The following is a 15,375-nucleotide window of genomic DNA, read 5'->3' as shown; positions in this document are numbered from 1 at the left end:
TCAGACTATATTAAGTACTTAAAATCATTGCTGTTATATTCGGGTCTACGTGCAATTGCCTACCAGTTATAATCACCGTTTCTTAATCCATGTAGTCTATGCTTAGACTGCAAGATCACGTCCATTCTAACAATAAAAGGGTGACTTTTTGACCCCACATAATATGTTCATTCCGTATTCGACCCTATTGCTGTCATATATAATTCCTTGTGAAACATATCAAACATGATCATCCTCTCTCAGTCTGTGCAGCAGGAGTTCATGTTAAACGCAAGAGCGGTTGACAGATGGAAACGAGCGCTCTGTATGATGAACACAGGCGGATATGAACGATCCAGTCTATCGAGAATGTTATGATGTAAGAAATGGTGTAAGAAATATTATACAATGTATTGATGAAAACACATATTATGCAGTTAAATGTCGCTCTAGACCCACCATATCAATTTATTTTGAAATTTCTGATTTTTTAAACAACTTTGTTTTCAGAAACGGCACTAGCCGGAGATCTGAGTGTGACAGCATGTTACAATAAACGTAACTGTTCCTATTATAGCTTAAACTGTCCAGACGGACAAAAGATACGAATAATGGAAGCAGAATATAGACTGAAACAAACATCTCCATGCAAGAGTGGTAGCTGTCATGAAAAATGCTGTCGCCTAAATGAGACTGATTGTAGAGAAGACTACTCGAAGTTCCATGCACAGACTTTGTACCAGAGGTGTTCAGGAAAGAAAGAATGCGGACCCGATAATACACCACAATCGCCAAACTACAAATGTACATATGCAGGTCAAAACTATATACAGTTGAAGTATCAGTGCATTAATGGTAAGTCTCTTCGTGTATCTCAATTTATATATAATTTTATTAATCTCTCTCTCTCTCTCTCTTTCACTCCTGTAATTAAGAACATCATGCTGGTTCAAAAGCCATTAAAATGCTTCCACGCTGTATTCAAGAAAGGTTTCTACAGGTGTCAGGAGACTGATTAAAATAGCGATCAAACAAAATACCTTTAACATGTAAAGGTTATATCTTACGGACTAATCATAATATGAACTTCCGGTACACAAGTGTTGATAGTCACGATAATTATTATCACTAATATTTCCACATTTTTTTATTTATGCAGAAAACATATGGGTGCGTTTTAGTAGATGTGATATTAACAACATTGCCACCAACAATATTCATAAACAATGCGAAGAATGTTAGAAACAGTTACTCCCTTTAGAATTAAACTGTGAACGTAGAAGGTTAGGTACATGTACACAGCCTTACATATGTGGCTTGGGGTTAGATTTCACGTAGATGAAGCATACTGTTCACCGTCTGTTGGAGTAATGGAGGTGTCCATCCAGATGTCTCTTTTACTCAAATAAATCTCTGAAATCTACACCGATTAGAATAATGGAAATCAGTGGTTTATCTCTGGCAGTGAAAGGTAGCTTGTCTTTTCTTGTCACTGGTGCACGGAGTGGAGACAAATCCAGGTCCTGGATCTAGGGGTAGATCCCCCAAAACCAATCAGGGAGACAGAACACACCCATAAGGGTTACACTCGTCATATAACCCTTTCAGTAATACTAAGCTACAAAATCATACCAAGGAACGTGTGACAGATTCGTACATTTCATTATTTACATAGATGGGGAACTCTCAACCTAATCTGAAAAGTTAAATTTGCGCAGGACCTCTAAGGTGGCCTAGTGGTTAGAGCGTCCACAGTGTGACACTTTATAGTCATGTAACGCACTGAGGCATCATGCTGCAGACATGTAGCATCATGTCCCACTCAGTCAAAATATCCTGATACCAAGCCGACCAGTCCTAACACTAATCTCTTATACTGAGCGCCAAGCGAGGCAGCTACTAGTACTATTTTAATACGTCCGTGGTATGAATCAGCCGGGGTCGACCTCCCGCATCCTAGGTGGACGCTCTAAACACTTAGGCCACCGGAGCTGTCCTGTAGAGAGGAAAGGATAGAAGCCCGTGAAGCCGCAAAAACCACGGCTGAGAATCAAGATATAGAGGCAGGTTCCCAGTGATGTATCTCAGGATTTTCCATTCATAGTTAGAGAAAGATCGTGCTACTCTCTACTCGAAATAAACAAGCATTAGAATAAGTAGGAAAAAAAGGTTTTTACAAATATTACAAGTTAATAATAGATGGCTACGCCCATGTATTTGACGAGATTAGAAATGAGAAAAAAGGTGTGTTGGAGGAGAGTCTTTTTCATTTTGTTTTAGGTTGTTTAATATGGAAAATATCTGGATTAATTGGAAACATTTCTAGAGTAAAGGGGTATGATTGTATTAACTATGTTGAATACTTTGATATACTAGGCTCTATTTAAACTTGGGCAAAATCTAAATATGTCAGTATCGTATTAACTTTGATTTCGTTAGAGCTATATCCATATAAAAAGGTGTCTCAAAAATATATTTTGGTTCGTTATTTCATCTAAGGTAAGCATACTGAGGTGGATCTATATGTTTAGTTTTATCTATATGTTACCTAAATATTATGTTCGTTCCGATGAAAATGTATATACAGTGGTAGAAAATAAATAGCTTACCTAAAAGCGAAATATGTTGATAATAAAATAATAAATGCGGGTGTTAATGCCTATACAGGTACAGAGCCAGGTTGTATCTAATATGATAGTGTTATAGACATGCTTCAAGAACATAATTACACAGAAGACGAACACATGTATGGTCGGGCTAATAAATACATACGAGAGATACATTACTATGGAATTACTTCTAAATCTATCTAGGATCGCTGGGTTAAGGGTGGTCAGTGGTAGATGCGGATCTGATAGAGGCATAGGGAAATTTGAATGTATCCATGTCAATCGGCCTTAACAATATATTATGTTTTAGTTGACATATGTGTTTAACAATGCATCGTAATTTGATATAGATTATACATTGGAATCAATACATTGGCCATTGTATGTTCGCTTGACTACATTGGGAAATCAGAACAAGAAGTTTTAAGTGACTATGAGAATAATGAAGCAGATGAATACACAGGGAACAAGAAGAAAGTCTATCTTGTATTTCAAATTTAAGGCATCTATTATCTCAAGATATGGTTACAATTCTAAATTATATCAACAATAGCAAATTCAATGAGTGTGTCGACACAGCTACTGCTATTTACCATCATGCAGCAAACTCAGTGAATGCAGTCAACATAATGCAAAATCTAGGTGTGACATCTCCAAGAAAACATCCTTAAGGTCAGTCTTGGTTTGACAGTGATCGCATTAAAATAGTCTTATATCGGCATTGTGTTCTTCAAATAGAAAACTTTTTAAGTAAACTGAAACATGACAAAGCTGGGGTTGTAGATGCTTTATGCAGGGATTTCGTTACATGTACAGGTAACATAATTGCACCAATAGTAACAACATTGTTGAATAAACTATTCGATGTTGGATAATTTCCGGAATATTGGTCAACGACTATTATTATACCAATTCTGGAGAAGGGGGATACAAATGAACCCTCCAATTATAGAGGCATTAATTTATTACCTGTAGTAAGCAAAGTGTTTACATCGATATTGAGATGTTATCGTTGAATTCTGAAAATGCCAGAAGATATATATCCTAAAAAATTCTACATTAACAGCTAAGGGGGGTGGGTGGGGTGTGATTGCTGGGTTAACAAAGTTACACAGCTTGTCTACCTACTTATAGATTTGGTAATGTTTGGTGTACCCAGAACGTAAATAATGAAAATGCTTTTCATAGATGTTTTTTCAGTGATGTGAAGATATTTTTAGGCAAAAGCTGTCGGATGAGATCAAGTCAGTGGGAGGACTGCTTTTATATAGATCATTGAGAGCAGAATCCACTTGCTAAGGGTGTCTAGAATTATTAGGAGATAGCGATGTTTGTTATATAATCACTTTGCTTTGAGTGGGGAACTTCACAAACAGAGTTAACAGAGTTAGATATGAAAATATTTGTTATGAAGAAAGACTGCGGCAAATTTTCTAATATTAATATCGAAAATGAATTCTAGTTTATTAGTGTTTGTCCGGTATAGGGAGAATTACGAAGAATTTATTTACCCACCTTTGCATATAAAAATCCAACTTTAGAAACATTTAGAAAGTTTATAGAAAATGTAAAAAAATATGCTGATGACTACTTTATCCGTTTTTACTTTAAAAGCCTTCAATAGAAGCAGTGCTATCATCAGCTACTGGTACATATGCACTAGAGCAATATCACATGCAGGCAGTACGGTCTTCTTTAATCAACATTGTCTGATTATTGTGTAATATACATTTGCATTTCACTCATAAAGAAACATTATACAATAATGATTACTTGCATGTATAACAATTCCAAGTGATGCTATGTTTTTTTTTTTCTGTTACATACCTAGACACCTTCTTGTACATCATGATGTATGGCTATGTATGCTAGTCCAGTGGTCTTCGTTACAAATAAGCATTGTTATTATTATTACTATTGCTAATTTGTGACTTTAACTTGCTAACTTCAGTTAAAATTCATATTTATCAAGAAATAAAAAGTTTTTGATAAGAATTCCAGCGGCGAAAATGTTAGACTTAATTGATTATTATAAGGACCATATAACTTCAAGAAAAAAAAAATTGGTCCGGCCGACATTGTAGCGTCCGCTATCTCTATAACTATAGAACATGTATTGGGATATAGTATTATTTTAAGAGTTTAGTACTTCTCTAGCCTACAAATTATCAGGGTTAATCAAATCACAATATAAATATCTTACATGCCAGAAAGCGCGATCCATAATTAAGACTTGCATAACAATTAGATAACTAAAAATGTCTTATTAGAGAAATATACTGCCTGAGCTTGTAAGAGTTTTAACAACAGTCAGGTTGCTTTAAGTAACTCTTTCACAGTAACATCGGAAAATTGTGCCGTCTACGCTTTCAGCACAGACCAGATTTACCAAACTTATAGAGGGGCCCCGAGTGGCCGAGTGGTCTAAAGCGCTCTCCGTTACGGATCACTGCCATCTCACCTCTGTCTGCGTGGGTTCGAGTCTCGGATTCGGCTAATGTGGGTATGTGAGACAGCATGCCAGTAGCTTCTCGTGGGTCGGTGGTTCTTTCCGGGGGTTTTCCGGGTTCTTCCTCCACCATTAATACTGGCCGCCAGTGTACAGCCTATCGTGAGCTGAAAAATGGTGTTAAACCCTACAACAACAACATCAAACTTATAGTGGTATTCATTGTAAAAATAATACAACAGTAATAACAAATTAATAAAATATTAATTTTGTTTTGTGCCTAAGCTAAACACAATCTACAATGTTTTAAAAACTCAGCAAATTAATTGAAATGGTTCTTCCAAGTATTGCAGTTCAAATTCAATATATCAACAAATTTTAAGTTTGATACTATTCCCCTATTCCCAAATATTCATGAGAGTTTTCATAAATGTCATGATACGACTCGTTATTGTATGTTGTCTTTTTTAATTAGATCTTTTAATTGTAACAGTGTCCGAATTGATTTAGATTGCTACTGTGAAATTTGAACTTTGAATTTTGGTTTTCTGGGCACTCCTTTACAGTTGAACCCTGAAACGAATATATAATAGCTAAGTGGCAATCATGGCTAAGATCTACACTCTTTTTCAAGACTTAAACGCCATACTATCTTCATTATAACATGTTTGTAAATATATCATAGCGGAATTCAGCAACAGACCATTTCTTTATTTGTTAATGCTGTTTTTGGCACAGAAGCAGTTCGACATCACTAATTAATTGGGCTATTGCACTTTTAAGAGAATTTTTTTCATCTTGTTCATCTAAAAGTAAGATAAAATAAAAATAGTTACAGTATAATAAAATACCTCTGTCATATTTATAAATAAGGTTTACGAATATGCAAAACAGAAGCAGTTCGAATGAATAGCCGCAAGTATAATACGTAAAGACCTCAATATTCTGCACAGATTATGAATATTTCCTCAACAATAACAGTTTTATATAGTACTTACTCATATCAAAAATCTACTAAATTGTGTTTGCAGGATTCGGATGTGATTGAATGTGTGCAATTACGCTAAAAATGCACAAAAATCAGTAATACTTATCAATCGATTTTATTTGCTTCCAATCAAATTTCGTTTTTGTCTCGATTGGGGAAAATGAGGCTTATGCCATGGATTACTTAAGAATGTTATAGAATTTTATCTTTCGCATCATACTGTGAACAAAATAAGTCGCCATTTTCTAAGTACTGCGTATACACGGTATTGTTTGATGAATACATAAATCTCGCACATGATTAAATCAATCGGATTAAGAAAAAATGGACTATTGCAACAACAATGATTCAAGCTAAACAGGTACGCAATGTGATCCCAAATAAAGACTAGTGTATAACATTGCAAAACACTCATGGAATTAGGCTGCAACGTGGGTATCGTACAATCGTAAAATATTTTTAAACGTTTTATAAGACATTTGCTATTATTGGTCACAGAGAGCGGACGATGTATTTCTACCATGAACCATTGTGTAGTATATTTTAGTAAATGTATAGCTTCTTAAGATCTTATAAACAGCAAACAAACCTCATTTACATTAGTAACAGTAATCGGCTACGTCAGGGCTCATCCTTTTGTCTTTAAGGTTTGAAAAACTAAAACGCTAAACTATATTTTTATATATGAAGTCCTGCCCATTCCCATGTATTGTTTCTTTTGTTTGACACACAAAGACAATACAAGTTTAGAAAGTGCGGATAATTGCTTGCGCACCCTTTCCCATACTTTTTTTAAAATTACAATGCCCTACAAGATAACAATAACTTTCTTGAAATCCCTGGCTACTGATCCTCGTTAATATATTTTTGTAAAAAAAAATCCTAGGTTATCATAATCATACAAAAGAGTTTCTTTAAAAATCCAAATACAAATTTCGAAAAGGGAAATAAATAATCTTGCCTTAGCGGAGACTCACTTGCCACTTTGTACTTAACATTTTTGTACTTTTTTATAAGAGTGATTTTGAAGCCAATAATATTATATATTATTAGCCATTGTATAAAGCTGTGAAAGCAACATTTAGAGAAAAAAAATCACAAACAAAAAATATAATTTCAATAATGAAATAGAGAAATGTAATTTGTAGGTCTTGTTTTAGAAATAATGTACCTAATAATGATCAAGCTCTGGAAAGTCGGAGAAAAGCCGCACAGAAAGCGGAAACATGTGTAGAGCTCCAAATCAGAGGCAGTTGAATACTGCATAATATTAACAATACGCACATAAGTTATAATGGTTTGTCGATAAAGCCTGGGCGATAGAGCAGGAGACAAAATAAACTACAAAAAACACACTACTTTATAAGCACATGCAAAGTTAAATACGGTAGTTCATTTCATTTTTCAATATTTTGTGCAAACGTATGTGATACATATACACTTGAAAGTATAAGAAAATATAAAAACAGAAGTAGCATCTTTATTGTTTTCCGTGAAGAATAATTCGAAAATAATAATTTATGATATGATTTTATATCTGTATAGCGTTAGCTAATAACTTAAAATAAATATATAACTTAACAAAACCAATTTTCAAACATGGTTCTCTATGATTATATACGATATCGATTAGGTACGTTATACTTTGCTGATTTATAACTAAGTACCTGATGCACTCGCGATAAAGAGCAATGGTACTCACAGAGCGAAAATATTCTAGACTTTTTATTAAAGGTTTTAACTTAGATAATAAAATTATAAAATCGATGGACAGATTATTGTATGAAAGAAATACTATATTTTAGTTTTGTCATTCATGTTATCAAAAGCCTATCTGCTCACTTTTGTTTGTCGAATCCACTGTGGGAGGTCGTATGGTCGAACCCCAGCCGAGTCATATAAAAAATGTATACAAGTGGTACAAGCTGCCCCGCTTGGCGTTCAGCATTGAGAGGTCAGATTTAGGCTTGATTGGCCTGGTGTCCGGATAATGTGACTGGGTGGGGCTACGTTAAAAATCCATCACACACATATGCACGCATGCACACACATGCACGCAAGCACACACACACACACACACACTCTCTCTCTCTCTCTCTCTCTCTCTCTACAACCGATTCTAAGTATTTTGATGCACCTTGTCGTCACTTCTTTTTATTACACTTTTTATAGTATTAGTACACTATATACAAATTTATAAAAACCACAAACACGATAATGATGCAATGTAATGGTTAGTATATACATCGATGATGTACAAATGTATGTGGCAATGTCTGGCTTACTAGAGGGTTGCCCATTTATTAGACTAGGAATCAGATTCACTAGAATCTGCAAGTAGTTGCACACCAAGCTTTCGTTGTGAATATGGTATTAGTGGTCATTGGGATCTGAAACTGTCTAGGGATAGCCCGCCTCCGAGGTCGTTGACACTACTTTATGGATGCAAATCTTAGTAGCGATTATGTTATGTTCCATAAATGGTAGCTAAATACAGATCTGAGTCCACCATACATCAAAATGTTACTAAGTCTCGTTGCACGGTGGGTGTATGAAGGTCTTGGCGGTTATGGTAGCATATGATTAGGTGGATGAATATCACAACACACCAATTAGAGACGCTTGGGGTCTATACGACAAAAATCATGGGGCGCAAAGACACGGTTATGCGCTCTTAGGCTGCACTCACCGTTTGGAAACTAATGCTACACAGGTGCCATACAGAGACTGAATGCTACTACCGAACTGTAGGAATTTGGCAGTAGGCACTCTTACCGTCCATTTTATATGTAAAAAAATACGGAGATGGTCACAAGGCCGGCAAGTCGAGACGAATAGAACTAAAGGACTTAACGACGAGCAAAATTAAAGGCCGCCAAGACAGCAAAGACACCACCCCAGTCCCTGCATTGCAATATCCTACGCGAGCTTATGGCCAAAGTCATACGCAAGGCAACCTACGGCCATATTCGAACAGCGCTGAAGCATGAGCATATACATCCATCTGACCTCAACGGTCGCCTATTTAGAGAAAGATTTGGTACAATATCATACTTAATTAAACACGTACGTCTGCTCTTAGCAGCAGACAACAACCTACATCATATATTTTGTTTTTAGAAATTAGTAGCACACAATAGGATAACAATGCCAGCTATAACCTTGCCCAGCACGGAGCGAAAGAACTAAGGGACTGGCATATAAATTGGAGCGAAGAAGATGATGATATCCGGGAGGCTATGCTGGCTGCCAGAGCACGGCAGACAAACCCAGCCACCGGGAGATCCACACCAGCCCCACAAGCCTACTTGGATTGCAAGGCAATCACACTTACCGGCTCCAAGGTCGCCACCACTCCAGTCCTTAGGAGGCTTAAACCAATCTATTTCAGGCACACATACTTTTCATCTTAGATTTTATCTTATGTATTTTTATTACATGTATATATGACAAATAGTAAAAGGAAAGCTTTATTGCATGAACGTTTCTATTTCTTTATGAGGGGAAGTGTTATGTATATTTAATTTACTTTGTTTGTTAGTTAATATGTTATTCATCTTTTAAAATTTCATTATATGCTATGGAAAAATGTATGCTGGACTTGACCTTGTCCAAAAACAATTTCACATTTTACTTGACCCGAATCATTGATTTTGTTACTTCTGTCAACAACTAATACATATCTAAATATTTCTCTATCAGTATGAAAACATTTTAGGAGTATTATCTTTGCCTGAGTCAAGGACATTGTTGTTAACCACATTTTATATTAGAAGCTTATTGAAAGACTTTCTAATTACAACTGAGATTTTATCTAGTAAATTGTAGGAACCTTCTGGAAGGCTGTTTTCCATGACGTAATAGTTTTTTTTAGAGAAAATGCTAATTGTGACATCAGGCCAAGTAAAGGATTATATGATCTTTCCAAAGAAGTTGTTTTATTCGCGCTTTAAGATCTGAGCAGAATCAATTGTATTGTTGTTGTTTGCAGTGGTTGATTTGGGTTGGAATTTATTCAGATAATTTAATCATTGGAAATACATGGTGCTCATTAAAATAACATTCTTGGAAATGGAGACATGGATTTATAATAAAATTTCAATTAAGGGTGTATTCTTAGATCGCATGATTGTGATTAAACAAAAGATTATTGACACATTACTACTGCACGGGCCACCACAGGCACTTCAACACTTGCAGTGTTGGATTTAATTTAGATTTCCACTAAAGGACTTTAATCATCAGGACTTTGTGGTTGTCAAGTTAGGATTATTTGTAATTTAATTCGCAATACCAAACGTTATTGTTTTACATTGTTTTGCTTTAGTATTCTTGAGAAAATAATATTATTTGTTGAATTTTGCAAACAAATCGTTTTGCTTCCAACTCTTTTATTTTACTTATTTGAGATAAATATGCCGTAAAATCTAATTATCAATGAATGTAATATTAAGCCATATTTGCATAATTCTCATTGTTCAGCAGAGGTCTCTATAAGTACATCTCATTTTACATAATATTTTATTGGTGGATATAAAGACCATATTAAGACTACAGTAAGCACAGTTCATGTGCATTCCAAATTATTTAAAACTAATTTATACATTGGAGATTCATAGCGGTATTTTATTTTCCTATGCTAACATCGGATAAATTTCATTGGGAGGTACTAAAAAAGTGATATAGCAGCAAATGGCCAAGCCTCAATTTAAATTTATTGGGTATTTGTTGCATCAATAGATGAACTATATCCGGTATTTACTTAGGGAAAACACATTTTTAGTACATGCCTATAATGCACCTCCAATAGAGCATACAAGTTATATTTACTGTATAGTAATTCACCCCACACATTTTTTAACTTAACCTATCTTTCATCTGGATACAAAAGTGCGGTAAGCTCGAGATGACCTAAAATATTAAGAAACTAATATTGTTCGAAATTTTGTTAAATATTTTACTTCCTCTGACTATTTTATTCCCTTGCTCGTAAAAGCAGGCCAGTGCGACCCATGTTTCATATTCTAATGTCTTTAGTTAAATGTTATGTTTGTAAATTATTTCCAATGGTATGTGTTTGGTAGAATCATCAAAATAGATGCTTCCATTAGCCTGCATTTGTACTAAACCCTCACAACACGAACGGTGTCAATGACCTATGTAATATATGCTATTGTTTAAAGTTTTGTATTTAGCTCATACCTACATAGGGTTTAGCACTCTATATACATACTGCCATACCATGATTCATGCAACTTAGTGAGGCTTTGCAGCTTTTCAGAAAGGTAGGTCACTGTCACACATATTCTTTTGCGTTTAATCGCTAACACTGTTCATGTCAGACTCGTCAGACTAGATGATTGAATGCATCTCTATTGGTACCATACCTTTACAATGAAAGAGGGCCGATCGGACCTACATTTCACATTTTACTGCTTAGACTATGTTTGTACATTGATCTCATGGCGTTGAGTGCATCTTGATGAGTACTATACCGCCATCTTAACAGTAGGTCACCGTGATCAATATTTCACCCCTTACTGACTTAGGTTTGATTTGACGTTCGTAAATATTCGTGCTTTAAATTATTCAACTAGATAAGTATATGTATTTTCTTACTACTACACATATAACAAAATACACCATTGTGGCCTAAATTACACACCTTTTCTATGCGACACATGTTTCATACTTCTGTGTGATTATATTACTTTTGTGCTAAACGTTCCATTAGTAAGTGATGCTTGTGTTATCAAAATTGACAACTTGATGAATCATTGGTAGTGCTAAGCTCTTTCGAAACGGTTTAAACGACCTACATTTTATATTTTACTATGTTGATCCCGTGCGAAGACTCACTGACGGCTGTAGGGCTCAGAACAAAAATCCCAAGCACTCTCCCTGGGATGACTGAGTTTCAAGAGTTACATTTCTCTGCCCTCATTATTATATTGTTACTAGTTTATGCCCTTAAAATAAGTAACAGGAAAAGTGAAAAGCAGCAATATTTGTAAAATTAAATAATTTATTTCCCTAGTATCCGAGATCAAAATAAAAAAGTTACATCATTGCAAAATAAATTCTAAAATAATCATAGAATTACAGACACAAGTCCAAATATTATAGTTCTGAATAAACTGTAATGGAAATCCAAATTAAGTCCAGCACTGAAGGTGTTGATGTTCCTGTGGCGCCCTGTATCGTGTTGTACCAACAGTATTTTGTTGAAACACGATAATATAATTGCGGGTTTGAATTCACCATCAATCCCAGTGAATGTCGTTGTCCAAGAATATTATTTTTTATGAGCACTTTGTATTTCCAGAAGAAAAACTCACTGAAAGAAATAATGTGAAGGAATAAATTCCAGCCCGAATCAAATTCTGGACACAATACTAATACAAAATTGATACTGCTAGATTTTTAAATAAATAATATTTTCCGTCACAAGATTATAAATTCTTCCACCTGACCTCAGGGCACAAATAAGATTTAAAAGAAATCCTATACCTAATGGAACATAACCATTCAAAATGTAGTAATGCTTACAAAATAAAATGATTGTTATAATCAGAACGTCTGTTACTAAACTTGTTTACAGATAACCTGGACTATATTAGGTATACCAGGTAAATTGTAGGGGAAGTTTGATAACCTAGACCCAGACCCAAATATGCATGTTTACTTCTATTAATCCTGATCCTGATATTAAACTCATACATATAGATGATATTTTAGCTATGTATGAGTTGTTTTTAGAATTAAAAAATCAATAGTTCAGGTCAAGTAGAGAAAAAACTTGATTTTAGACAATGCTTAGTCCAACATACAATGCTACATTACAATATCATATAACGAAATAAAACAATTTTAAAAAACTTAACAAATAATAAAAATTAAATATGCATAACAATATTAAACTGCACGTTTCCACTATGCTGCTTTTGCTACGTGCATTCAAGGTTTTGACCAATGACATGTTGTCTCGACAATATCTGCTTTATAAACAGATTACAAAATCACGAAAATACGTATTTCTAATGTAAGTTGGCAACATTCTTTATTGAAGAGTAATTGCATATTTAGAGCAACATCTGCTGGACTATCACCTTTGTCATATTAATATATCAACAGTCTTGAAACTACTGGTTACCTGGAGTAGCTGTAATATTGCCTGACATGATGAGAAATAATAAATTTTCGTGCATTCACTGTCCATTAACTCCTCAAAGGTCTGACTCATCAAAATGTTTGATGGCTGGTTGAAAGGTAAACTTCATTCACATCACCATTATAGCTAAATTACTGAAATGTGACACTGTACAATACTCTGTGGAAATTTCCAACATAACATATTGATATTATTGACCTATATTAGTATCAAGATTACCCATTGTTGAACGATGTTGAACTTGTTAAGGGTATACAATGCGCTCAGATTTAATCTCAAGGTGCAAAACTAAATTTATTCGACCCACTGGCATTTATCTAATAAAGTTGTATTCGACATTACCATTTTTACCTTGTCAGGACAAGAGCTTGAGTGGTTTACTTGAGCTCTAATTACCACACCTTTTCATTTCACTCTGTGTTTAGTGGTCTTCTTTCATCTAGCTCCAGATGTATCACACTCTCTCGGTATCCAGTGCATATCTGCCTTCCTTTTCCCTTTGGTTTACATCTCAATGATTGTCTCGTGATATTGTTTTTCTGTCTCATCGGTATCCATTTCCATTTTTGCATGCAAATGTGGACATCTTTTCCTAGAGTGATTCCGTGCTTCCTGTCTCAGGTGACAGAATGCAGAGTATTTTCCTTCGGCGTCTGTTATTGAAACTTTGCAGCTGTCCTATTAAGCTAGTTGTGTATCTCTACGTTTTGTAACGGTGCGGCAATAATGCCTTGTTGGTAGAACGGAATATGGGTCTCTTAGATGTCAGTTTGATTTCTTTGGGATTTTTTAAGAATATGTATCAGTATAAAGCAGATCTAGCTTTTCCTGTCCTGATTATGGTATCCTCTTTTGTTTCACATATCATACGTTTCAAATTAGACAAGGTATGTGCTTGTTCTGTTATGCCTCGTTTTCGTTTGCCTGACTGTGTTATTTGATCTGATTTTTATTTTCATAACAATGGACTGTTCTTCATTAATCAGCAAGCATATTTCGTTTACACGACGTCCATTAAATACCATGTCTCCTATCATTAATGGTGGATGTATCATCCAATCTATTGCAAAAAGAAATAATGATGGTGACAATAAGCATTCCTGTCTCATCTCGGTGTGATGAAAAACCTATCTGATAGTCCTTCCTTATAAAGTAATCGACCTGTTGTTCCCTGGTATGTGTTTCGGTCGAACGCCATAACTTTCTCTGATACCCCATTGTCCTATTTACAGTTACAATCCAGGATATCACAGACTTTCTTAAAGTTATTATAATTAGCATATGTAGAATACTCCCGCTCATTAGGATGGTTCTATGATCATTCTAAGTATCCGTATGTGGTCTCTACATGATCTTTGTTGTCAATGGTATCTAAGCTTTTCGTTCATAACTAAGGTTAACCACTCAAGTATTACTCTATTGATTACCTTTGCTGGCGAGGAGAGAAGCATAACTTCCAGGTAGTTGTTTCATACTTTAAATCTTTCCTTAGGATTTTAACAATACAGTCTTTGGTCCATTCCTTGGTAATTTGTTTGCCTCCTAGATCAAACATGCTAGCTAGTACATCCTTTCTGTACATGTGTTGATCGCCGTGTTTAGTTTTTCTGCAGTTATTACATCTAGAACTGGAGATTTACACTTGCTCAGCATTTTGATAGCTTTCTTGAGTTTTTCTCAAGTCGGTCTCTTGCATTAAAATGGTAATATATCCATAGCTGGTTGAACTGATGTTCTTTTAGGAGGTTCTGGTCGGTTAAGAAATTCCTGAAAAAGCTCCTCCCATTTTTTCCCTTCTCTTTTTGTGTTATAATGAGCTTACATTGTTGTCATCGAATGGTCTGCCAACGTCTCTTTTCTCTTCCCGCCATTGTCTTTGTAACTCATACAAGTCATATATAATTTCTTGCTCATCTGCTATGTCTCCCGTGTTGCTAATTTTTACATAAATTGATGTTTATTTTTTATAATGGGGTCCTTGACATCACTATGCGTCTGCATCTACGGTGTTTGTGTTGTCGCCTTTTCTGAGTTTGTGCGGCAGTTATTCAGCATTTTCTTGTCTCAGCTCGTGCATTACATATGTTCTATCATATTGTTATGTCAATGTTTGGCTCATCACTTTTGACGCAAATTTACAAATTGCCAACTTCACTAACTATGGTAGATTGATAAATAC

General features: G+C 35.0%; 1 protein-coding gene across 1 annotated transcript in view; it reads left to right on the top strand.

The window, feature by feature from the left end:
• Positions 1-514: 514 nt before the first annotated feature.
• LOC149797333 (uncharacterized) overlaps positions 515-15,375 on the top strand; it is a 48,164-nt gene continuing 33,303 nt past the window's right edge. Inside the window, exon 1 of the mRNA XM_089960395.1 lies at positions 515-834. Within this exon, the coding sequence (XP_089816521.1) occupies positions 591-834 (244 nt within the window). The 5' untranslated portion in view covers positions 515-590. The remainder of the gene's footprint in view (positions 835-15,375) is intronic.

This window comes from Sinohyriopsis cumingii, chromosome 6, assembly GCF_028554795.1.
Source record: "Sinohyriopsis cumingii isolate HCF-2022 chromosome 6, ASM2855479v2, whole genome shotgun sequence".
Lineage (NCBI taxonomy): Eukaryota > Metazoa > Mollusca > Bivalvia > Unionida > Unionidae > Sinohyriopsis > Sinohyriopsis cumingii.
The sequence above is the reverse complement of the archived record's forward strand: the minus strand, read 5'-3'. Positions and strand labels throughout refer to the sequence as shown.